Source organism: Vitis riparia, chromosome 16 (assembly GCF_004353265.1).
Source record: "Vitis riparia cultivar Riparia Gloire de Montpellier isolate 1030 chromosome 16, EGFV_Vit.rip_1.0, whole genome shotgun sequence".
NCBI lineage: Eukaryota > Viridiplantae > Streptophyta > Magnoliopsida > Vitales > Vitaceae > Vitis > Vitis riparia.
The window spans coordinates 22946805-22972934 of record NC_048446.1 but is presented as its reverse complement, the minus strand read 5'-3'; the positions used below and the strand labels follow the sequence as shown (position 1 = coordinate 22972934).

At 35.0% G+C, this 26130-nt stretch overlaps 4 protein-coding genes across 15 annotated transcripts; 3 read left to right on the top strand and 1 right to left on the bottom strand.

Annotated features, from left to right (window-relative positions):
* Nucleotides 1-99: 99 nt before the first annotated feature.
* LOC117933807 (autophagy-related protein 13a) lies at nt 100-5744 on the top strand. Its single transcript, XM_034855351.1, has 4 exons — nt 100-331; nt 650-2170; nt 2281-2462; nt 5207-5744. Exons 2-4 carry the CDS (start codon nt 791-793, stop codon nt 5517-5519), a joined length of 1875 nt encoding a protein of 624 aa, XP_034711242.1. The 5' UTR covers nt 100-331; nt 650-790; the 3' UTR covers nt 5520-5744.
* A 2833-nt stretch (nt 5745-8577) lies between these two features.
* Nucleotides 8578-16832, top strand: LOC117933951 (zinc finger-containing ubiquitin peptidase 1). Of its 9 annotated transcripts, none has more exons than XR_004654394.1 (9): nt 8578-8930; nt 9206-9302; nt 9821-10680; nt 10793-10904; nt 11850-11945; nt 12028-12143; nt 13577-13830; nt 15997-16146; nt 16495-16832. XR_004654394.1 is itself a non-coding variant. In XM_034855539.1 (7 exons), the coding sequence occupies exons 1-6, from the start codon at nt 8872-8874 to the stop codon at nt 12109-12111; spliced, it is 1308 nt and encodes a 435-aa protein (XP_034711430.1). In that variant the 5' UTR covers nt 8578-8871; the 3' UTR covers nt 12112-12143; nt 16495-16832. The 9 variants fall into 9 exon arrangements, 2 of the variants coding, with proteins under 2 accessions (XP_034711430.1, XP_034711429.1); XR_004654392.1 differs by having other exon boundaries at nt 15921-16146; XR_004654391.1 differs by having other exon boundaries at nt 13577-15845; nt 15921-16146.
* On the bottom strand, nt 12255-16801 carry LOC117933436 (ABC transporter B family member 14-like). Its single transcript, XM_034854790.1, has 8 exons — nt 16769-16801; nt 16448-16648; nt 16039-16298; nt 15621-15934; nt 15131-15369; nt 14546-14889; nt 14033-14460; nt 12255-13891 (listed from the first exon to the last, which is right to left on the bottom strand). Exons 1-8 carry the CDS (start codon nt 16799-16801, stop codon nt 12417-12419), a joined length of 3294 nt encoding a protein of 1097 aa, XP_034710681.1. The 3' UTR covers nt 12255-12416.
* Nucleotides 16833-20900: 4068 nt separating the features above from the next.
* Nucleotides 20901-24504, top strand: LOC117933794 (protein SPIRAL1-like 1). Of its 4 annotated transcripts, none has more exons than XM_034855333.1 (3): nt 20901-21008; nt 22287-22579; nt 24170-24504. In XM_034855333.1, exons 2-3 carry the CDS (start codon nt 22319-22321, stop codon nt 24263-24265), a joined length of 357 nt encoding a protein of 118 aa, XP_034711224.1. In that variant the 5' UTR covers nt 20901-21008; nt 22287-22318; the 3' UTR covers nt 24266-24504. The 4 variants fall into 4 exon arrangements, with proteins under 4 accessions (XP_034711224.1, XP_034711225.1, XP_034711222.1 ...); XM_034855334.1 differs by having other exon boundaries at nt 20910-21008; nt 22307-22579; XM_034855331.1 differs by having other exon boundaries at nt 20911-21008; nt 21682-22579.
* The last annotated feature ends 1626 nt before the right edge of the window (nt 24505-26130 follow it).

Sequence of the window (26130 nt, the reverse complement as noted above, 5' to 3'; positions counted from 1 at the left end):
AATCAATACACGTTATTTATTTATTTTTATTATTATTATTAAATATTTATAATAAATATTAAAGATTTCAATATTATATTGCAGGATGATAAAGGAGCGCTTTAATGGGAGCGTGGACAAACGTATTTTGTAATCTGCAGAAACCCCATCTGTTATCTTCTTCTTCCTCAACTCCTCAACCAATTCTGGTTCTTCTAGTCCATGCTCTGTTCTTTAATTAATATTCAGAGAGAGCTCCGAAATTTTATCTTTTGCTTTCTACTCTACGCAATCTTCCCTGTTTTCTAGCTCCAATTCTCCCATGTGCAACCCCATATCCATCGTCTCCACGGTGAGTTTTTTTTTTTTTTGATATTTTAGGAATTATTTCATCTCCCTTTGTCGTCATCTTGAATTTTATCTCTCGATCTGTCGGTTGGTTTACGATTTTCCAGGATCCCACGCGGGTTTCCGCCAAATTAATTTGTTTTTTGGGAATAATTTTGGAGTATTTCTCTGATTTTTCCGGCCATTAGGGGCGGTTTCTGAATTCGTTGCTTTTCTGTTGTTCTGTGTTGGTCGGCCGTGGATCAGAGCGATTCTGTTTAGAAGATCATCTGTTTTATCTGTTTGATTTTTTATTTTATTTTTTTATTTTTATTTTTTGCAGCTTTGGAAACCCTCGACTAGCTCTGAGACTTCAGAACTGAAAATTATGCAATATAATAACATAATTGATAGTCAATGGTCTGCCATGGACGGGGGTTTTGAGTTGGATTGGAAATTTATGTAGAGGTTTGTGTGGAGGGGCATGGATCTGCAGAGCCATCCTCAGCCCGAGTTGGGGCGGTTGGAACAAATAGTTTCGCAATTTCTTTTGAAGAGCTTGCACATTGTACTAGACTCTAGGATCCCTTCTCTTCGGCCGGCCCGTGATCGGAGTGGTAATGTTTCGGGGATTTCTCGGGTTAGGAAGAGTGACAAATGGTTCAGTTTACAACTAGGAGACCGCCCTGCTGCTTTGGATAATTTGCATTTCTGGCATAGGAACTTGATGGATCCTATGATAATTGATATAATACTTGTTCGGGAAGGGTCAAATTCTTCATCGTCTATGGACAATGTATATAGTACTGCAGCAGTAGGGACATCGGTTGAGACTGTAATAGAGAGGTGGGTTGTTCAGTACGAGTCTCCACGGTTGATGGCTACTCCTACTGGTGAAAGTTCAGCCACCTACAAGAAAATTTACAAGAAGTTGATCATACTTTTGCGGTCACTTTATTCAACAATGAGGCTTCTTCCTGGCTATCGGGTTTTTCGGCAGCTAAGTTCATTGACTCAAAGTTACGATTTCGATATAATTTACAAGGTTTCATCGTTTACTGAGCCGTTCTCAAGGGCAGAGGAGGAAGTGATGAAGCATTATAGTTTTTTGCCTGTAGAGGCCCTTTCTGGTCGCCTCTGTATATCTGTGACATATCATCAAACACTTTCTGATTTCAACCTTGAGCCCTTGACAGCGTTTCCGCCAACGATTATTACAGATTATGTTGGTAGCCCTGCTGCTGATCCTCTGAAGGCTTTCCCCTCGTCAGAGAAGGGTATTCGTGCTACTTCCTTTCCATTGCGAGGACGAGGAGTACGATCTCCGTCTTCTGCACCATTTCAACGCCCACACAGCTGGACGAGTGGTGGCCACAGAGGAGCTCCTTTTACACCAAATCAACCTCTCAGTGGGTCTCCACCGGCATTTCGCATGCCTTATATGCCATATGATCTTCCGACTCAACCTCTTGATATATATGGTCATGGGGTCCAAAACTATAGACCCCCAACCCATCAGAAGGCTACCAGTTTTGATGAGTATCAACTTTCACCTCCATTTTCGCCATCACAGTCCCCATCTCCCCCAACATACTTTTCCAGTAGTAACCCTATGTATTCTCGTTTCTCTTCAGAAACTGCTCCTGTAACTATCCCACTTCCATTGGTGGGCAGAGGCTCTAGGTACCTTTCGCCAAATTCATCTGATCCTAGTAGACATTCTCTTCCACCTCTGTCTCCCAGGAGCACAAGGCATGATCCTTCATCACAGGAGTCTCCATCGGGAAATAGGTCATTTAGAAAAACAGAAGGTTTAAGGATAGGAGATTACTCTGGGACAACAAATAATTATTCTGGTCAGAAGGTAGTCATGTTTTCTGATGCAGCTACTTTTTGGTCTTGAACTCTTGCTCTTATTGTTTACACCACAACTCTTATGCTGGTTTTTGAAGCCCTCTCTTATATGCTTTGTAGGTATTGAAAGATAGCAAAGATGATTCAGGGCGGTTCTCGGGGTTGCTATCTTCCAGTGGCTCACCACGTATTGGCTTTTCAAGATGCTCTAGCAGATTATCTTTCCAGGATGACTTGGATGATTGTGACTTCACTGGTCCTTTTGATGTGGATGATGTTGATACAACAGATTCCCATGCCAGGTACCTTTCTTTACCACTTCTCTTACTATACCAAGGTAGGCATTTTTTTGGCATCATAAGTTTAATAAGTCTGATGAATTGTCTCCATGCCTTCTGTCAATAAATTTCGGTGTGATTGAATAACCTTATTTATCCAAGTAAAGGCACATCCCTGATGATCATTATAACTAAACCACAAATGTCCAAATGCATTGATCTCAAAATGTTGGTCGTAGGTTTATGGCTTCTCCAACTGCTTCAAGTGAGAATTGCTTTGATACTGCATGTGTTACATGATGTGAAAAACTTGCTCTAGAAAAGAATCTGCAATTTGGGCATTCCTCTCATTATATTTGGTGGTATTTGTTTGTTTGTCTGAGTTGAGGATCCGGTTTGAATGGCTACAGTTATAGCTGCATTGCTGCCTCTTGAGCATGTTTAATGGTTCACTTTATGCCTTTGGTGTAACTATACTTGAGGTTCTTTGGAATAAGGGGGAAAATCCTTATGAGATTTGCATTTATTCTTGAAGCACTGAAAATAAATGACAGAAGTAGAGAAAAAGAAAATGAAAAAAAAAAAGAAGGAAAATAAAATTCATGGAAACCTACTGTCAATAGTCTCACAGCTTACCTGAGGGTGTGGGAATGGGGATTGTTCATGTAGCTCTTGAACTCTGCAATTTTCTTGTCTAGAAGGTAGAAGAAACAACTAAAAGAGTGAAATGAAACACATCCAAACCATATCATTTTTTTTTGATAACCATCCAAACCATATCAATTTTCATTCTATACTTTATTGAAAAAGCTGTTTTCAGTCTTTAAAAATCCGTTTATAGTACGAGAGAACTCTTTTACCTAATAAAATGCCTAATACTCTATCATCCATCTGACATTACACTAATAGCAATTATTAAAATGAATTTAAAACCCCCAAAAATTGTCGCTTTTATCAGTAAATTCCCAACACCTTTGAGAGACCTTTCCCAAGAACTAAAAATTACCTAATGTAGGTAACAGGTAGAAAATTATGTCTTTTGGAGCTAACTGCCTCAACCTTAAGTTGATTAAAGATGAAGGTGGAGGAATGTGCCACATTGCTATCTTCTCGGTGGATTGTATCTCTGAATCCTTCCAGTGATTTGTGTTTGTGTGTGTGTTCTCTCGATCTTTCCCCTCCTGTTTTTTTCTTTCCCTTTCTTTAGAGGATTTTCCTTTGTTTATTCATTTTCATGTATCTTTTTCTTTTGATTTTTGTTCCCAACTTAAAAATAATTAACTAGGCTTTAGATTTAGTATCAGGCTTTTCTGTTATTGCCATTCCCATGTTATTATCCAAATTGATTCCAATTTTTGGTGATGACACCCATCTTAAAAAGAAACCATCAATAACAACACTAAAACAAGCTTGAAGAAACTAAAGCAAGGAGACACTCCCCATTCCCATAGCCAGGCCCAAATGTTTGATAAAAGAGAATATCTTCAAGGTCTCGAGGTGCAGTACACATCCAAAACTGCCGCCACTTCATTAGGGCCTCCACCAGTTGTTCAAATCCATGATGTTCCAATCAATTTTACTACATATATAATCTCTATCTTTTGGGGGTAGGTCCATTTTGAATCTGTTTAGTGGACACTTGGAGCCTCAAAATCACAAAATAACCCTTTAGCTGGTGATTATCCAATCTTCCTCATGTCCATGGAAAATTTTATGGAGAGGGAGTTTTGGAAAAATGATCTCTTGGTTCATTGCTCGAATGGTCAGATCCATGGTCCCAAAATCCTGACACATTGGATGTGAATTCTTGGTTCACCTGTCAAATGCTGGTAATGACTGGAGAATGGTAAGGGAATAGCAATGGACACTGCTATAATTCTCTGTTTGAAAGATGAAACAAATACATAACCTCAAATTATATTATGTTTGGTGCCTCATCATTGCTTTTATTGGTTGTTAGGGTGTGTTGCATCTGAATGATGTGTATACATGTAAAATTTCATTACAAATGGGGGTGTAACCCAGTTCACAGGAAGTATACAAGCCACCACCAAAGAAAATAGGCCAAACTAAACTGCTGCCAAGCTATGTACAAAATCTAAAAAGGAATTTACATTAGCTTTCCCTGAGCTGCTTGCTCATGGAAATGACGTTTTAAGAAGAAACTTTTCACTGCTAATTATGGTTGTTCTATCCCCTTGAAAATTATTCTATTTCTTTCTTTTCCAGATTGTCCAACAAAGGAGAGCAAATCTCTAAGCTTCCTTGCAACTCTTGTGCACTAAACCACTGTGTCATCTAAGCATCAAATCCTTGCTTGTGCAGGGAAGAGCCCAAGAAATTCCAAACTGTGAAAAAAGAAAATTTTGGGGCCAAAAGCTAGGAGCCCACACTCTATAGATGTTTCCAAGTTCTCTCTCTCTCTCTCCCTCTCTCCTGACCCCCCACCCCAACCCCCAACACCAACACAAGACAAGAATGGGGAAACCAGAGAGATCATTTTCTTTTAATAGTTAGATTGGATTGGTTTGAAATTTGGACTTTCTCTCTCCAATTACTTCCACTAATTTAAGCTAATAGTAGACATGTGCTTGTGCTTGTTCGATAATCATTCTATTCTTTTTCCTTAAGATAATTTCTGTGGGCTACTGATTCCTTCCAGCATCATCTATGTAGAAACATATTACAAGCTATATTTTACATTTTTGCAATTTTTACGTTTTTTTTCACTCAGACAAAACTCTTTTCCATTTTTTTTGGATTTACAGTCGGAACCTTGATGGGAAAAGAGCCTCAGAGTTTCCTTCACTGGCATTTCCAATGACTGGAAAATCACCAGATGCTGCTGTTGGTGTTCTTGTTAACATGCTAAGGAGGGCGCCTCCTCTGCGCCAAGATCCAAGTTGTTGCTCATCCCACTCTTTGAAGACTGAACCCGAGGGAGAAGCGGGTGCAGCATCTGAATTTTTTATGGCTCGAAAGACAGCTGATGCACTGGAAGAGCTCAGGAGTTACAAAGAAATGAAAGACTTGCTGCTCTCTAAGAGTGGAGCACATGTTGTTACTAGAGAAGAAACTTAAGCCTCCTGCTCCTCAAGGAAAGCAGTACCACATACTGGTTCTTATACATACTTTCCTGAAACTGAAAACTAACAAATTCTGTACATATGATAACTGAAAATTGGTTACCATCCTCAAATCAATTGCCTGATTCTGATGACAGTTTATTTGTTGCTAAGAAGCTAAATTTTTTTGAGGATACTGTTGAAATCATTGGTGTACTAAAATTGAACCCAGTTTGCTTTATGTCCTTGGGTTGCTTGGTGGTCTTCTTTCAGGGAAGGCAGCTGCTTTTTAGTTTTTAGGGAATATATTTGTTAGGAGCTCCTAAAGGAGACTAGATGGGATTGCTGCTGATCAGTCCCAAAAACTGGAATGCCAGAGATCCACCTGACCCTAACCCTAAGGCTCTGACTCTTAATTGTTTTCAAAACCAATTTTCTTTTCTGTTTTTCAAAAATAAAAAACAGAAAAATATATTTGATAGCCAAAAAAACCGAAAATAATTTGAGATAGTATTTTTTAGTTATTTTTATTTGTTTTTTAAAAACTATTTTTAAAAAATTGGTTAATAACATTTCTAGTTTTTAAATAAACTTTTATTTCACAATGCACTGTAAATAATGCTATTAAAACTTGTTTTTTATATTTGTTTTTGAAAACATTTTTCAACATAACCTAATCCATGTGATTGGGAACATTTTCAAAAAACAATCTCTAAAAATAATTTTTGAAAATAATGCATACTTGTTTTTGAGGACAAACTTTTGTATGAGAAATTTAATGTAAAAAATGGTTTTTGATAACAATGATCGAAAAATCGTTTTCACTCGTTTTATAAAACAAAATTATGTTTAAAAATTTTAATATGAAAAACAGTCTTCTCGGGAACCAAGCACGGCAGTACGAAAGGGATAAATTTTCTTTCTCCATCTCTCGTCGTCTGTTCCCTTTTCACTTTCTTTTTTTCCAATCATTCTTCTTTCTCTGCTGCAACCACTCGCTCGATGTCTCGCCCCAAACACTCGAAACGTCTCCCCATTTCGCTGCTTCTTTCCTTCAATGCCGCTCTAGTCTGGTCCTTGCCCTTGTCCATGTGGAGCACTGCTGTTGATGGATTGCTCCCAATCCAAAACCGCCCACCTCCACTCCCCTTACGATCCCTCCTCCACCCCTGAACCCGCTACCAAGCCCGATTCAGGTCTCTATCTTTAACTCTATCTCCGCATTTTCAATTTTTTTTTGTATTTTTTGGCTTTGATAATGATCCTATTTTGAAATGTTTTGTGGGTAACGGGCCAACGGCTTCAGCAGCGACAGCATCGTCTCCGCCAGCAGCGAGAAAGCTCCTAGTGTTGCTTACTCAGTCTTGGCCTGAAGCTTAAGGCTATGTTTGGTCCGGAAAATTTGAGAGAAAATGCGAGGGAAAAAAAATATAAAGAAAAAGTAAAAGGAAAGAAAAAGTGAAGGAAAATAAAAAAATAAATTAAAAATTGATAAATTATTTTTTTTTGTTACTTCTAACTCATTTTATTTATTTTAACTCATTAATATAAAGATTAAATAATTTAAAAATACATAAGTTTTTAATTAGTTTTAATTATATTTGATTTTCTTGAATATTTTTCATAGGACAATCAAACATGAGAAAATCATTTTCCTTATCATTTTTTTTCTTTTCTTTGTACTTTCTAGGAACCAAACATAGCCTAATAGTTCGTGGACAGGAAAAACAGAACACCATTTTTAGTTTAAATTAATTATATTTGATTTTTTTTATATTTTTTATAATAAAATTAAATATAAAAAATTATTTTTTTAATATTTTTTTATTTCTTTACTACCTTCCAGAAACAAAACATAGCCTTGATATTTTAAGCTAAGGAAATTTGAAGAGAATTTGTGTAAAATATGATGAAGAGGAGGAAACTAGAAAAGGAAGAAGGAAAGAGAAAGACGAAGAAAGAACAAGAAAAGCAAAGGGAGGTTAGAAATGGTGGGGAAAATAAGTTGAAAGGGGTATTTTTGTACGAGAGAAGTCATTTTTGAGGCTATTAAGGAGGTCAAATTTGTCATTTTAAGGGAATTTCAACTCCTTTAATTTGTCATCCCGACAAAATATGAAATCTATATGAAATCTTAAAGAGTAATCCATATTTGAAATAAATGCGCTTGATTATTTCAAGTTTTTATTTATAAGTTTTAAGAAAAATGTTATTTTTATAAGAAAATAATAAAGATATTTTTATTTGATAAAAAAATAATTGGAAAGTTAGGATCTGTTTGGTTTTTATTCTCAATAATTATTTTCTATTATTGAAAATAAAAAACATAATAAACTTGTTCGGAAAAGGGAGTATGTTTTTGTTTTTTGTGTTTTCAAAAACCATTTTTTTAGAATAATAAAAAAGATATTTTCATTGTTTTTTTACTATTTAAATAATAGATTATTTTTTCGTGTTTTCTTTTCCTTCTTTTTATGTTTTCTTAACTGTTTTTTGTGTTTCTATAAAAGTAAGCTCCACCCAACCACCACACCCCCACCCATAAATAATTTATTCTTTCTCAAATTATTGAAATTAATATGCTTACATATAATGACAAAGTAATATTTTGTTTAAAAAAATTATATTTTGTGTAAAAATTTCAAAATGAAATAATTTTTTTAATTTAAATGAATTGTGCATATAAAAATTATTTAAATATTTATAATATCAAGTTAATGGAAGAAAACATTTTATTAATTAAAAAAAATTTCAAATATATTTTTTATTTTACTTATTTTAAAAAACTTTTTTATAAACTCAACCAAACATATTTTTGTTTTTAGAACAAAAACTGTTTTTCAGAATTTAGTTTTCAAATACAATTTTTTTTTTTTTTAAACATAAAAAATTGTTCTTAAAAACTATTTTTCAGAATAGTTTTCAAAAACAGCAACCATGCTCTTAGATTTTCAAAATTGGTTTCAATAGTCATTTTAATCGGATAAGCCAAAAAATATTTAGGAGAAAAAAGTCTTTTAGTGAACAAGTCGGCGAAGAGCAAATCTTAGGGAGCAAGTCTCCCTTCGCATCGCGCCAATTGGTATTTGAAGTAGACTGTAGACATATATACAACAATAGATTCATTAGGCATATGATATGCATTCATCGCCTTGCCCCCTCTGTCATTTCATCCCTTTTAATCGGTTATCCAGAAAAAATATTGTCAGGGAGAAGAACAAATCTTAGTGAGCGAGCTGGAGAAGGACAAATCTTAGAGGGCTAGTCGAAGAAGAACGAATCTTAGTGAGCAAATCTCCCTCCGCATCGCGCCAGGAGGCATTTGAAGTAGACATACATACAGCAATAGATTCATAGGCATATATAGTATGCGTTCATCGCCTTGCCCCTTCTGTCGTCTCACGTTCCCCGCCTCTCAACTTCAGAGGTATTCTAATTTTTTTTCTCACACCCCTGTTTGTTTGCTGCGAAAATTTGGCAAATATGAAATCCCTATTCGCTTTTACCCTATGGGCCTGTCTATTTTTCAAGAAACCCAACGTAATTCTGATCATAAGACTCGGAATTTTGCTTTCTTTCAGTTTCCTGCTTTAATTTTTATTTTTTTCCCTCAGAAATCAAACGGAGGTCTGTGTCTATTTTATGATGCCCCTTTTTCTGCCATCGAAGGTTGATTACTGGGAATGAGAGTTGTGGATGCAGGCATGCGAATGATCACTTGGAGGAGGAGGAACTCAGAAGGGACATGGAGTTAGCCCGGGAAATTGCTATTGCCCCAACTAGCCCACCCAAAACCCTGGTATTCTCACATTCACATACATCCTATCTGAGAAAACATGATAAACCCAGTAGAAAATGAAAATAAAAAAGCCTGAATAATAATTGTTCATTGATGTGGCATGAATACTTTGAGCCTCTTGAAACTTCATGGCATGCCCACTTTGAAGGGGCAAAAACTCCTATCCTTTTTATCCTTGGGGTACCCGAAATTGCGATTCTGTGATGCTAATTCTGGCTCATCATGAAACCCCAATTACTCCAGCTTCGAAAAAATGCAATCAAAGCTTAGACACAATCCCATCCCTAATGGGAACTGAGCAAATTCTTGAGTAATGAGAAATTGGTGAATTCCCAAAATGGTCATATGTGAAACTTGGAGCATTTTTTTTAGTTTCCATGTCTTATCAAATGGAATTGCATGTCAGGCAAATATCATATTCTTGCTTCTTTCATCTCTACACTGATTTGCTTTCGTTTTTTTCTACGAAATCTTCTGCTTCATCCACTAACTATAGTTTTTAAATGTCACATGTGCAGAATAATCCAGTGGAGCATGGCATGTTATTTGAAACAAGCTCTGGAAAAACTTATGAAAGAAGCAGCTCAAGGTCTGATGAGAGTAGTAATTGCAGTGGAAAAATGTCCATTGATGAAAAGGTTTCTCACTTAGCTCGTTTACAAATTAGGAGCACCTTCTACAGAGTTGAAGATGGTTTGATGGCCTTGTTGAGAAACTGCTTGGAATCAGAACTAGGAAACTCAACCTGTATATTGTCTGGCTCTGTTATTCATTTTCAAAGCATTGAATCAGAGGATGTTGGGTGGGGTTGTGGTTGGCGTAATATCCAAATGCTCAGCTCTCACTTGGTTATGCAAAGACAAGAAGCAAGGCAAGTTTTGTTTGGTGGTTCAGGATTCATTCCTGATATACCATCACTCCAAAGATGGCTTGAGATTGCTTGGGAAAGAGATTTCGATACAGTTGGCTCGCAGCATTTCAATCACAAAATATATGGCACAACAAATTGGATTGGAACCACTGAATGTGCTGCACTATTTCGTTCTTTTGGGCTGCGGGCAAGGATAGTGGATTTTGGTCCTAAGGAAATTAAATCACCATATCCTCAAAAAAATAGTCAGGGCAAGAGGAAAGCAGATGAAGTTTGTGGACCAATTGACAAATTTCTACTTCGAAGGGAACCAAGGGATCAAGATATTTCCCAACCAGGTTCCAGCAGGCATGATTCGTGTAACTTGGCAGACAGTACAGAGTCTGATAAATGTTTCACAAGGAATGATAAAGGTCGTCAAGTTCTTGTTGATTGGGTATGGAATTATTTCTCTGACAATAAGTTCACCAAATCAGGCAGCAATGATGTTATTGTCACTGACAAAGCGTACGTGACTATCTGGAATAGTAGCTTTTTTTTTTCTTTTTTCTTTTTTTTTACAGAATTTTAAATATGTTTCTAAATTGTGTTGTGCTTTGTTGGGAGATCCAATAAGCAGGCCCTTGTACTTTCAGCATGATGGCCATTCGAGAACCATTGTTGGAATTCAAGTCAAACATCAGCTCAATGGGATGAATCAATACAACCTATTAATTTTGGACCCTACTCATGTAAGTATCTGTATATGCATTTCCTTTCACAACCCATTTTAGCAATCTGCATTTTTGTTTTTATAGGAAAAAGACAAGTGTATATTAAGAAGCACCTAACAAAAAATGTGGTGCAATCATAACCTCTTTTAGGACTCTGTATTTTATATTTGATTATTGAACTTTAGTTACTAATAGGAATACAAGTGAAACTCATCCTAGCTTTGAGACTGTCTGTGCATTTCTCTGTTTATTGTTCTCTAGAGAAGAAGCATAACCCTATTAAATTAGTAACTCAACAGAGGGAGGTTGAACTTTTGTCAGTCATATCATGGGCAACAAAGAAAGAAAGTGGCCTGTGGAAGCTTGATGGGTGGCTTACCAAAATTTTTATATCGCTTCAGAGTTGGGTTGTTCCTTTCCTTGGATTCAATGCACCTTTTAGCAAAGCTTGGAGCCAAATATTTCATGGAGGGATTTCTCATCTTTCTTTTTCTAACTAGTTCATTTCAACGAAATGGTTTTTTCTGGTCATAAATAAGAAAATAATACTCACACATATATATGAGTAGAATTGCATGATGATGGGTAGTAGGTGAAAACTCTATATCTTGAACCCAATGCCAGACCATCCTTGTCCCAGTAGGGGCTGTGCAGGGTGGGTCACCTGATAAATTGGTGTAGCTGACGAAAACTAATGATTGTTGCATATTGTAGTACTGGAAACTTGTATAATATGGCAGAAATAGGTTTGCTCGAAATGGTTTAGATGCACATTAGTTGTGGATTTCTATAACTTCAGGAAAAAAAAATTGTTGTTTGGACTTATTCCAAGAGTTCAATACCATTTGTGGGAAGCTATTTATTTATTTAGTGTCTTTAAATACTTATCTCAAAAATCTTGAACATGTACTGCATATCAATAATGTCGCATTTCTAAAAATTCTTCTGCTTTATACTTAATAGAAAACAGCAGCTCTGGAAAGATCACTTAAAGAAAATGTTGGATGGCAGAAGTTTATTAAAAGAGGGGTTCACACACTGAAAAAGCTGCAATACCAGGTTATACTGCATTTTTGTGAACTTTTTGGTTAAGCCTTAGTATTTCATATTTAGTAGATTTGACATTATTTTTCTGTTTCAGTTATGTCATATTGATCCTGGCATTGCCCATGCTGAGGAGTTGGAGCAGCTCAAGACCTTGGACAGCATTTTTCTTGAATTCTAGATGAATATCTTGAACTACTGTGATTGTCTTAGGTATATATGTATCGTGCTTTATGTATCTTGGAATGACATAACTCTAAATCTATGATATGCTCTCATCATACCATAAAAAAATCTTGTTCATTTTAATTTTCAGTTAGGCAATATTATGGTACTATCACTTAAACAACTAAAAAAAGATAGTACTGTAGCTTTCTTGGTAAGTGCCCTTTGCACAGATAGAACTTTTGGTGCCAACTCATGTGACAGAAGTGTGTATAGACATATATAGTTTGTGGATATATAGACTGCACACACATTCTTATCTTAATTCTCTCCCAAACTCTGGAGCTGGACCAATTTGGAGTAAAGCCCATCAGATACTGCTATCAGGGTTGAGTGAGGACCCATCTCCACAATCTCACCTTTGTCCATAACTATTATGGTATCTGAGTTGATCACCGTGGAAAGCCTATGTGCAACAGTGATCTGTGTGGTTCTGGATAAGTCACCATTGTTGTTCAGTTTTGTTGATTCCAGAGCACTCACTACAGCTCTTTCAGACTGAGTATCAAGGGCACTTGTTGCTTCATCCAGGAGTAAAATTGCTGGCCTCTTTAGTAGAGTTCTAGCAATGGCTATTCTCTGCTTTTGTCCTCCAGAAAGTTGGCAGCCCTTCTGCCCCACAACTGTATCATATCCATGAGGCAAATTACTTATGAACTCATGTATCCGTGCTCCCCTTGATACCTCTATAATTTCAGTTTCAGAAGCTCCATCATTCCCATAGCAGATGTTATCTCTGATTGAGGAGCTGAAAAGCAGAGGCTCTTGCTGTACCAATCCTATCCGTGACCTCAATCTTCTTAGATTGTAATTTCTTATATCCTTTCTGTCAATCAGTATCCTTCCTGCCCTAGGATCATAGAATCTCAGTATAAGGGCCAAAACTGAGGATTTTCCGGCTCCACTTGGCCCCACAAGAGCCACTTTTGATCCAGCTTCAATTTGTAAGCAGAAGTTGTTGAGAACAGTCACTTCTGGTCTTAGTGGGTAATTAAAACTAACATTTTGAAATTCGATTCGCCCTTTGATCTTCTCAGCATGTGAATTCTCTGGTGTATCCGGTTCAATTTCAGTTTTCCGGTCAAGGGTTTTGAATGTAGGAGTTAGAATACTGATGGCGGAGATGACTGTGGGGATCAGTGTCCACAGTTCTGTGATTGAAGGCACAGTGAGGGAGAAAATCTGGTACGATCTTATACCATTCTCAAAAGTAGCTTGATCTCTTTCCACCAAAACTGCTGTATACCACAAAGCAACAGCATGTGCAATGTTCCACAAGCAAAGTGAGAAGCCTTGAATGATCCCATACTTGATGCTTGCTCTCCTGCTCTTTCTCATTGGAGGTTCCAAAGCAATTTTGGCTTTGTCAAGTATGAAATCTTCATGACAAAATGAGGCAATTGTTTTCATGTTGGTTGCAGATTCAGAAGCAAGGGCAACAAGTTCACAATGTGCAGTAGCAGAGCCACTTGAAAATCCTTTGGCAAACTTGGCTTGAATCAGGCCACCAATGAAGTGGCAAGGCATCACAGCCCAAGCTACCAGACCCATTCGCCAGTTAAGTTTCATGGTTACTATTGTTGCAATCAGTATGGAGGAGATACATTGGACGATAACAGACATACGATCCGAGATTATGGTTTTGACCGTTGAGGTATCATTGATGATCCGTGAGGTAAGTGAGCCAACATTATTCTCAGGTTTCTCGAACCACGCTAATTCATTGTTTAGTATGCCTGAAAGAATTTAAGAAAAGGTGTCGGTTTATGCTTTTATAGTTCTGAATTTCTGATGGAAACTCAAACATTCACTAAACCAATAACCTCCTAAAGTTGATGAAGTAAATGATGTGAATTCATGATTAGAGTAGCAAATACCTGAATACAGGGCTTGTCTGAGGTTAGTCATGGCCTTCTCTCCAATTACTCCAAAGAAGTAATGCTGCAAGGTGTGAGTGAATAATGAAAGCAGCCCTATTAGAGAGAAGGCGATTGAATACAATCCAACTCGTTGCTTTGCGTCTTCCTTGTAATAGGCTACTCCTATTGTTATGATGAAGTATCCAAAAAAGGGCTTTGAGATGCCAGAAACAGCTGCTGCAAATGAGCCAATAGCAGTCTTTATAAGCTCACTTTTCTTCAAGCCAAACCAGATTCTGAAAAACTGAACTCTTTTCCCTCTAACCCTCTGTTCCTCTTCCTTCAAAGCATCTCTAGGATGTTTGTTGGGTTCCTCAGATTGGTCCAGGTCTTGAAATGAAATCTCTTGGTCTGTACTTGCATTTTCTTCAGTAAGATCTGTAACTCTGTCATTCATTCAATTTAACTTAGTTAATTAATGTCCTTTTCTGTTTACCATGATTGTGCGAAGAAGGGAGGCTGTGCACCAACCTTGAGCCTTGGTCTGGACAGAGGTTCTGCATGTTAAATAAATTATTATAGAAATTGCTGGTATCTAGCAAGTCGCTGTGTGTTCCCGTCTCTTTAACTTGGCCATTCTCTATGACTGCAATCATATCTGCATTAATCACAGTTGACATCCTGTGTGCAATCAAGATGACTGTTCTCCCCTGCATAGCTTTCTCAATGGCATCTTGAACCAGCTTCTCTGACTCTGAATCAAGTGCACTTGTGGCCTCATCAAGTAAAAGAATTGGAGGATTCTTTATAATGGCTCTTGCTATTGCTATTCTCTGTTTTTGTCCACCTGATAATTGCACTCCTCTTTCTCCTACCTGAAGCCCATTTTAGCCACAACGAGTTAGCCACAATGAGAATATGTTTATCGAAAAGAAACATTACAAAGATTGATATATCAAACCATTCTACACATTACTATCATAGATGAGTGTATGAAGGATTAGAAGTTGGGTTTTTTCTTTATAGTCTGCAAGTAAAACTAGTAGTCTCTGTCATTGTATGCGTGCATGTGTTTTTCTATGTGGGTTTGGAGGTTGTTGGGTATAGTTAGCTGACCTCTGTTGAGTACTGATCTGGGAGTTGGGTTATGAAAGAGTGTGCATTTGCCATCAATGCTACATTCTGGACTTCTTGATCATCTGCTTCCATGCTTCCTACTTTAATGTTATCCTTGATGGTGCCAGAAAAGAGCGATGGCTCTTGAAATACTGCTCCTGTGTTCTTTCGGAGGAACTTCAAGTCTAGATCCTTAATGTTGTAGTTGTCAATGAGAATCTCACCTGGAGGGATGCTCACTTCATTAGGCTTCAGGCGAATTCAGATCTTATACATTCACATGTTTGTGCTGCATTCTGGTCCTTTACTCTTGCATGCTTGTTTTCATATCCACAATCATATATGACATTCATGCATATGTAATATTGGTACTTGTATGACAAGCATGTGAAAGTATGTAAATGCAATGATCAATTAGTTTGCATTAATTGTATAGAAACTTTCAACAAAAAGACTTGGAACCTTAGAGGTCTGGGACCGAGCTGCAAACCTTGTGATGGATCATAGAATCTCGCAACTAGGGAGATGACAGTGCTCTTCCCACACCCACTACTACCCACTAAAGCCACCACCTTTCCTGCTGGGATGGAAAGTGAAAATCCGTCGAGGATTAATCTCTCTTTCCGGGATGGGTAGGTGAAGTATACATCCTGCATGTCAATATTGCCATTGATCTTCTCGAGTGTTTTCCCTTCGGAATCATAGCTTATGGCAGGTTTTCTTTTGATCACCTGAAAAACCTCATTTCCTGCAGCCTTTGCACTATTAAAGATTTGAATGTCTGGTGCAGCATAAGTGAGTGATCTGCAATCAGAAAAAGAACAAACAGGGCTCAAATTAATATCTGAAGGAATACATGTTTTCAGCTCAAGACCAGGATTGAGTTGTTGAGACTGCTTCTTTCTTACATAGCTCCAAAGAGAATGCTCATCACTGCCGCTATGATGTCTCCTCCACTTGATCTCTTGGCTGTGACAACAATGGCTCCAACCCAAATGATCAGAGCCCAGCAACAGGTGGTTACAGTTTGAAACAAACCTGTCCCAACTCCCTTTATTAATGCTTCTCTCTTGCTTATCCTGAACTGTTTGTCCATGCACTCTGAGAAAGACTTGGCAGCAGTACTCTCTCCCACGAATGCAAATACTGTTTTGATTTGAGATAGTGTCTGTAGTACATCAGAAAAGGTTATTATAGTAGATATATTTACTTCTGTGTTCTTTTTTCGCTTGTTTCTTTTCAGGTTTTGTTAATTACCACTAAACTAACAATAACTAATGGGTGATATGAAATTAAGTAGAATTTCCAACTTGTTACCTGTTCTATCATGGATGTGGCTTCTGACAGGAAATGCATTTTTGCAGCTGAAATGGCATTCATCTTCTTGCTATAAGTGGCTCCAGTCACAAGAACCAAAGGAACAACCAACAAGGTGAGCAGTGAAACTTCCCAACAGCAAATGGCAGCGATCAATATTCCAGAGAAGCACGTTGCGATATTTGATAGAAAATGGCCCAACTGTCAGCGAAAAAGCTTGTTAGTTTTCTCAAACCTTTTGGCTGTGATTTTTATTTGAAAGCTTGCTTGTGTACTTTGCATGGTAGCAGCATAAGATTGAGTTGAGTTGAGGCAACATACCTTCTCCCCTATAGCATCTTGTATGATACTCATGTGGCTGCTTATTCCACTGATGATTTTTCCACTTGTTAGATCAGTGTCAAAAGCTCCAATCTCCTGGTTAAGGGCTGCCCTCAGGAATGCTAGTCGTAGACGTGAGACCTGTCTTTCACTTGCATGCATCCAACACCCAACCTCTGAAAATTCCAAACATTAAACGTTAGGTCTTGTTTGGGAACGTTTTTAAAAACAGTTATCTGTTTGAGAACCTAAATATGAAAAACAATTTTCTTGATTCATTCTCCATAAAGGCAATATGAATTTATGTACAATACAAAAGTTTTCAAAATATTCTCCATAATTTCAATTGTTACTCGTAACACTCTAAAATAAAATGGTTGAAAACACTAGGGCCTGTTTGGTAATTGTTTTCGAAAACAATTCTGAAAAACTGTTTTTGAGGACAATTTTTAAAAATTGTTCTTTAAATTTTGTAGAACAAAAGTCTGTTTGAAAACTTAAAATGTTAACATGTTTTTAATATTTTTAAAAATAATATTTATATTTGGTGTTTTATTTTTAAAATTGTTGTAGAAAACAAGTGAAAAAAAAAACAACTAAAAAATGTTCTCTGAACATACCTTATATTCTGATCTTAAGAACAGAAAACAAATAATAATTGTTGGTTTTCAAACGTGTTTTTTTATGTTTTTTGTTACATATAATAGAAAATGATTCTAAGAAACAGTTCCCAAATAGGTCCTTAGGTGTGTTTGGAAATGTTTTCAAAAATAGCTTTTGAGAACAATTCTCAATTTTTGTTTGGAAATTTAAACATGGAAAACAATTTTATGAATTTATACTCCATGAAAATACTCGGTATATATGTATAATACAAAAGTGTCCAAACTATTATCAAAAGTAGTTTTTGAAAATAATTCTTAAAAACAGTTCACAATTTTTATTTGGGAACTTAAATATGAAAAACGGTTTTCTCAGTTTATCTCCATAAAGATACTATGTATTTATATATGATACAAAATTGTTTATCTATATTTTCAGTTGTTGCTTAAAACACCTTACAAAAAACATTTGAAATAATCTAAAACATGTTCTAAAAAATAACTTGTTTTCATATCTCATAAACAATTGTTTTCTATCATAGAGAATAGAAAACAGTTTCCAAAAACAATTTGCTAACTAGGTGGCTGAAGGATGCATATAGGAAAGCTTGCTACCTAGTATTCCGGCAGGAAACATGGCGGCAGCCATATACCACACATAAGGAACAACCTACACAAACAAGAACAAGAACAAGAACAAGCTCATCTAGTATCTGCAATTTGGTTTAGAAACTGGAATTGACATGAGACTTCTATATATGTATATATGAATCTGTACCTTGTAGAGGGCATCAACCATGGCTTCGGGATCCTTGATGTTGGTCCCATATGCGTCGAGGGCTTTGCCAAGCAGCAAGTACCCTACTGGTTGGGCCAGGCCATGGACAATGGAGCCCAAGGTGCCCAGTGCCATGAGAACCCAATCCAAACCATCTGCATAGCTCAAAAGCTTATGAAATGGCAGAGCCTCCTCCCCCATTGCTGTATCACCATCTCCCTCAGTCTTCTTCTTCTTCTTCACGTCCATTGCTGCAAGCAGAGAGTGTGTCAGTGCTGCTTCAGTGGTGGATCCATGGCCTTCTTATATAATTTTATTAAACCAATGTGCGCAAAGGAATATGCCTGGGCAGTGGAGAATATGCATGATAAGGAACCTGTTGGTTGCTTCTCCCTGTTTGTGATAGCCTGCTGCTATACCTAAAAGACAATGCACAATGAAACATACTTGGATGTATAATTTATTTTTTCTTTAATCAATTTCATTTTTAGGCTATGTCAGCATATAAAATAATTTATTAATTTTAAATTTATTTTTTATTTTCCTTCGGTTTTTATTTTCTTTACAATTTTCTCGAAAGGGTACGAAAATAAACATCAAATTTAAAGTTAATAAGTCATTTTATCACCAGTTCGAGTCAGGTCATTGGAAGTTTATCCGGTCGTTAATTTCAGGGCCTCGTAGGATTAGTCGAGGTACGCATAAGCTGACCCAGACATCCACGGTTATAAAAAAAAAAAAGTTAATAAGTCATTTTATGTATTATTTTTAGAATGTTCTAATCCATAAAATCCAAGAAAACTATACACAAACTAATCTGCTTACAGCTAATCATGACAAAAGAAAATTTCTTTTAGGACAAACAAAAAAAAAAAAAAACCAAAAATTGAAGGGGATGGATCCTAGGTATTTCGCTAATTGATTCAAGAATATTGTTGTAACCATGTAATATTCATCCAGCTAAGCATACGCTACACAAACGCAACTTTAAATTAGCCAACTAAGCATTATTGATTAATAATAATTAGAAAAATATTGATGGGTCGGCAATTACTAATTACCCTTTTTTGGCCTCCTCATACGAGAACGACGTGGTTTTAAACCTCTTGTTTATCGAAAACTAAAAAAAATAAAAAAACAAGGAAAAACCACGTGGCTTTAAAAAACCGATGAACATAATTTTTATTTATTTTTTAAAAATTGTTCTATATTTCACTTTATTTTTAAAATTGCTATCAGAAAACATGTAAATAGTATTAGAAATTCTTAATAACAGTTTTTAAATCACATGGTCAAATAAACTATAACTTTTTATTTTATTTTATTATTTGTTCTTTCCCTAATCATAATATGTAGTGTATAATGAAAATTAAAAATACTTTTGCTATGTTTAGTTCCCATAAAATTTGAGAGAAAATGCAAAGGAAAAAAATTATAAAGAAAAAGTAGAAGGAAAGAAAAAGTGAAAGAAAATAAAAAATAGATTAAAAGTGGATAAATTATTTTTTTTGTTACTTCTAAACTTATTTTATTTATTTTAACTCATCAATATAAAAATTAGATAATTTAAAAATACATAAGTTTTTAATTAATTTTAATTATATTTTATTTTCTTTTATATTTTTCGTATGACAACTAAACATGAAAAAAATCATTTTCCTTAGTATTTTTCAGAATCAAACATAACCTAATCATGTTTATAATTATTTATCAAAATACTTGAAATACTTTAATTTAAAATTCTAAAATTCTCTTTAAGAATTCAAATATGGACTAATGGTGTTTGTTTTTTTACTTAATTATAAATAAAACCTTAATGCTTAATAGTATTAAATATTAAATTGTTTGTTTTTTTAGTATTTTATTTCTATTAAGTATTAAAAAGTAAAAAAAACCAATATGTTATTTTTTCTATTTAGAAAAAACTACATATTTTGGCTTTTTCTATTTAGTAAAAAGTTTATAATAAGTTATGAAAAAGTAAAAAAACAAATAACCTAAATTCTGAAAACAAATTATTTTAAGTAAAAAGTAAAAAAAATAAACACTACGTTTTTAACTTTTTAATTCATTTTTTATAAAATAACTGAAAATATTTTAAAATAAAAAATTATTTTATTTTTTAAAGGTTGTTTAGGTAAAAAAAATATTTTAAAAACACTTTAAATTTATTTTTAAAAAGTAATATAAATTTCAACATTTATTTTTAAAGCATGAATTCTTAAAATAAAATTAATTTAATTAAAAATTTCTTCAAATATATTTTTAAAAATAAAAAAATAAAAACTCCCCATCAGACAAAATGATTTCTCGAGCCTTGGAAGGCAAGAGTGGATTCACTGTTATTTCATATTTGCGAGGGCGGGCCCCGCTTTGTACGGTAACATGTTACTTCCACTTCCATTTTGCTCCTTCCACTTCATTTCTATTCAAAATTCTACAATATGAAAGAGTATTTTTTTTTTTATATTTAAAAATTTTAAATCATTTTTAAAAATGATTTTTTTAAGGTAATTAACTTATTTTTATTTTTAAAAACAGAAAATATTCAAATAAGTATTTAGTTTTTATATCAAATTTTATAATTAAAAATATAAATTTCATAATTAAAAAAAAACAAAAGGTGAAGATAATTTTAAATTTTCTTAAAAATTTTAATTAATTTCATAAAAATTGAATTTGACTATGGCGAATCGGAGCTCAAGAAGCAAAAATAGGCGTGGAAATAGTCAATTTCCTTATCAAAATCCATTGTCTCTCTCACAAGGTTCCAGACTTCCAGTTCCTTCTTAGCTTCTACGCTCCTGGTTCTTGTCCAGGAATCTCAGATCTCCCCTCTCTATCGGCTCCAAAGCGAAAGGTATCAAGCCCTAACCCTAGATCTCTATCCGTCTCGTGTTCTTCTACATTTGAGAAAGCTCATACACTCGCATTACGACGCCGCACCTTTCATCCAGATATGCTGTCCAATTCGATCTTTAACCTTCTCTACTGTTTCTGATTTGATGTTTTCTCAACGTATTTTCACTGGATCTGGAGCTCCATTTCTTGTTCTTTTTTTTTTTTTGGGCGATCGTCTTGTTTGTTAAGGAAAATGGTGTAATGAGGAATGAATGGCGCATGATTCGTGTTTGTTTTTAGATCTCTTGTTGTCTTCTACAGTAATTCTATATGATTTGACTATTCTCTTGTTTGATTTCGCCATTTTGGATTTTTATTATTTTTGTCATTATTATTATTTTTTCTTGGGAGGGAAATTGAGTGACTGAGCTCATAGAAAACATAATTCAGAATGGAAACGAATCCATAATGAATTTTTTTGTTAGTGCATGACAAAATCGTTTCTCTATTTGGGTGAAGTTATTAGCTATGTGACACAAGAAGGCTTGTTTTAATGTGTTTATTAGATGCTGACCTGATAGATATGTTGTTGCAGTGTGTGATATTTCAACTGAAATGTGGTGGCTCTTCATCTTTATTGTGATTGTGATTTTTTTTAATGTTCTTTTATGATCTTTATCTGGGTTTTATAGGTGAAGCTTCTTAAGGCCAAAGGGTTACACTCAGACGTGAAGAAAAAATTTGGGAAACCAACAGTTCAGCCTTCTTTTAATAGGAAAAATATCAAAATATTTTTAATTTCTGTTTCCATAAGCCTATTGGGTGTTATGTTGATATTTAGTTTAAGACATGCATGATCTCTGAGCATTGTGAGGGTGATAGGAACAGATCAGTTTTTTATGCACAGTAAAAAAAGTCTCTCTCTGCTGCTATAGTTTAGTTTGAATGAAAATTTTTGCTAATGTTTTGTAAACAATTTGATTTTTAAATATTGTTTAATTCTACAGTTCCTGACATCCTGTCACTATATGATTGCTGTGGTAACAAGTTTTACATCCATTTATCTTTTGTTCTGATTTCAATTTGTTCTCTTATTATAAGTTTTTTCTAGCCCTATGGCAATTACTGTGGAATTCTTTAAATGTGTTTTCCTGTTGTCCAAACTGAGGCTTGATGTGCCAACTCCCCACAGTTAGAATCCTTCAACATTATAGCTTCTAACATTTTCTGTTCTTTCTTGTTCTTGATTTATTACATTCCTGCTGTTTGCTTTCTATCATCTGCCTGGAATGGTCAGAGTTTGGATTTGTATCTAAGGAGTTGTAGAGAATGGGTCGTGGAGTTAGCAGTGGTGGAGGACAAAGTTCCTTGGGTTACCTGTTTGGGAGTGGAGAGGCACCAAAACCAGCCTCAAACAATGCCCCAGTGCCTCCAAGTGAAGCTCCTGCTGTAAATAATGGACCATCCCCCAAGCCTACCACTCCTGCTCAACCAGTAGATGTTACCAAACAGATTCCGGCAGGTATCCATGGTAATCTGGCAAATAACTACTACCGAGCAGATGGTCAGAACTGTGGAAACTTCATCACGGTATGATTTTGATCATGATAGCTTTGGTATTTCCGAAGTGCAAGTTTCATAGCGTTGGGTTGCCTACACAGCGTCTCCATTTTATGCCATTTGCTTTGATCCATGTCATTCTCACAATATTTTGGAGGCAGCATCATAGTTTAGGCAAATAAGGAAAGCTGCCATCTGAGAATTGGGGCTGAAGGATAGATTACTATGGAAATCAGTTAGTGTTAAAAGAATTAGGTCATACTAACTTGTGCCCCTTGGTTAGGGGATCAGAATTTCTAGATTAAAAAAACTATGGTTTATATTTTACCCTTAGTTTTCTATTAACAAGCTTCAATTGATTTCTATGAGGCTAATTTCTTCTTGGAGAATGAACATAAACCTTTTGGCTGGAGGTCCATCAGGCATGTGGCATCATTTGGGAAGTGATCTTGTTTAATTTATGATATTTTGGATATGTTAAGCAAGGAGTGATCTTTGTTATTAAGAAGCCTTGAGATTTTGTCTTTCCTTCTCGTTTCTTTTTGTTTTGATATCGACTGCTTATCAAAATGTAGGCCTTTGTTTTGTATATTATCTTGAAGCTTTTGGTGAACAAAATCACTTTAAGTCCCAGTTGGTGATTCAAGTGCTGTGTGTAATTGCCTCCCACTGGTGTTTGATGTTTTAGTCTTTGATTTTTTTGCTGCAAGGACCCTATGCATTGTATCTAGTGTTCATTAAAGATTTAAAATAAGATAAATGATTACTTCGGATTTATTGGATATTGAATGCAAGCTATTCCAGGCATCTAAATATATGATAGTTTGAATTTATTTTCTGTTCCATATGGCAACCATGATTCATTTAGAGATGGAGATGCTATAAGTTGCACACCCATGAATATGAAATAACTAGTTGCTGACGTTGCTTGGTTTATGAATGAGAAATTACCTGCAAAAATTGATGGGGAAGATTGTCCTACTTGTAGATATCGTTTTTTTTTTTTTTTTTGATAACCGAGGAACCTTTCATGGCCGGGCCCTTAGGACTCTCCATGGGGGACTCAAACCTCGGGGTGTTGACCGCCCCGCAATAACCAACACCGGGTAAATTCAATGGCAAGATTCGAACCTAGGACCATATGTCACTTATTGGAACCACACTTTCCAGTATTCGCCCTGATTAACAGGGCTACCCTGGTGAGTATCATTTTTTTTCTTTTTTGACTAGTCATAGATAATGTCTCTAAAATAAATGTCAAGCAATTTATTTCTAGGCAATTCTGTAAGAAAGCGGTTATCATCTTCATTTTGTGCTAGAATGAAGGCATTCTGGTGGTTGGAAGAGAATTGTTTGTTCAAGATTACATTTAAGTTTGCCTCTCAAAAAAAAAAAAAAAAAAAAAAATTCAAAATTATATCGAAGTTTTCAATCCTAAAAAATTATTACAATTGAAATAGGCCGCTAAGATTTTCCTTGGAGATGTGCACAACAGACATGCCCTGAAAGTTTAGTTATTTTCAATTGCTTATCATTTCAATGCTTAAATTTGTTTGATTATCACTCATTCAGTCACGTATGTCCCATTATGAAAGGTAAAACTTCCTTCCTGGTTTGCAGGATCGTCCCTCAACTAAGGTCCATGCTGCTCCAGGTGGTGGATCATCTTTGGGTTACCTCTTTGGTGGTGGTGGTGGTGGTGGTAGTGGTAATTGAGCTCTGTTTTATATGTTTGTAATTGAAATACTGCTATCAATTTCTCTGGAACCTGTTTGGATCTTCGATAGACAATGTAATTGTGCTTGATCATGTAATATTACGTATATAGGTGGGGTGGCTCTTGCTGGAATTGTTCAACTGAGATTGTTTGATGATTGATCTGTAAGAAGCTGTTGTTTCAAGATCAGTGACAACAATGAACTGTCATATTCTTGGATGTGTGGTTCTTTTTCGAACTTGTGTCTTTTGATTAATTGGTTTTTGCTTGTTTGGGAGATTTTTTTTGTTCAATACCGTCAGTACTTTCCTCAGTGTTAAGGTTACTAGCTGGGAGTGGTTTTTGGGGTAGCTTAGAACTCGAGTGTACGAAGACCGGGATTTGAGAGGCTGGTGAGTAGCGTCATGGGATTAATTTAGCTAATAGGTAGAACGGAATGGCTTGTGCAGGTAGTTTGTGAAAGGGTTGAAGTTAAAACTCCCATTCAAGACAGGTGCAGACAGATTTCATTTCATATAATACGATAGAAGCTTATATGATGATTGAAGAATTTGTTCATGTTTGGCCAAGATTTTGAGAGGAGTGGAAGCACTTCTTAATTATTAGAAGCGTTACTTTATAGAAATTAGGCCTTTGATAAAATTTAAAAAATCGCTTTTAAAAATCTAGAGAATTATTAAGGTTATTCTTACATAATCATTTTATAGGCATGGTTTTAAAAACCGGATCGGATCGGATGGTTTAAATCACTTTTAAAAATCTAGAGAATTATTAAGGTTATTCTTACATAATCATTTTATAGGCATGGTTTTAAAAACTGGATCGGACTGGATGGTCTGACCGTCGACCTGTCAAAAGCTTCCTCTTTTTGCCCGTAGAAACCCACTCCACGTTGGAAAAGTTTTTGCCTGTAGAAACCCACCCCACGTTGGAAAAGTTGTTTCCTTTTTTGCTCGTCCCTCTCCTCTCTTCTTCTAGATTTTTTTTTAATTATTTTTTACCTCATCTCACTATTATTGATTTTCTCTTATATTTATTATTATTTTATTTCATGGTGTTTAAAACTTATGATTTTAATTTAAATTAATGAAAAGTTAAAAACATTACCATTTTAAATAAATTTTTTATTTTAAAATAAGTTTTTTTATTTAAAATTTAAATTTGAAACTAATTTTTTGATTTTCAAATAAACTTTTAATGTTTAAATAATATATACATTTTTATTTTTATTTTTATAATTATTTTAAATTTTAATAATTTTTAAATTATATATTTATGATGTCATCGGTTTGATCGCTAGTTTGACCAGTGAACTGTGAACCGATAACTTTTCTGGTTAAATGATCGGTCCAGTTCTGAAAACATTATAATTATAGGTGATTGTTTCAAAAATCATTAAGAGCCCATTTGAGAATGATTTAAGTTAAATCGTGTTTAGTTATAGTACTTTTTTGTTGGTAACATTTCCATTGGAAATGTTTTTCAAGAGATTTGTTTGGATATAATTTTTTTAATAAAACATATTTTAATTGTATTTTTGATAATGCATTACATAACAAAACAATTATTTTTGGAAAAATCATCTATCAAGGATCTTCGAAGAGTTATCAAGGGATTGTCGAAGAGTCATTTCAAGTGATATTTCAAGAATCATTTCAAGTGATTTTTAAAATTTTTAAAAATATGTCGAACTTCTCATAGTTTTAGAAGTACATTTGAAATGATTTCTTTTTAAAAATTGTTTTTTATTATATAACATAATATCAAAAACTTTATAACTAATTTTTAAAATTTTTAATTTTCAATTAAATTTCCATACTATGTCACTTTCTACATTTATAGCCATTTGGGTCATTTTTCTATT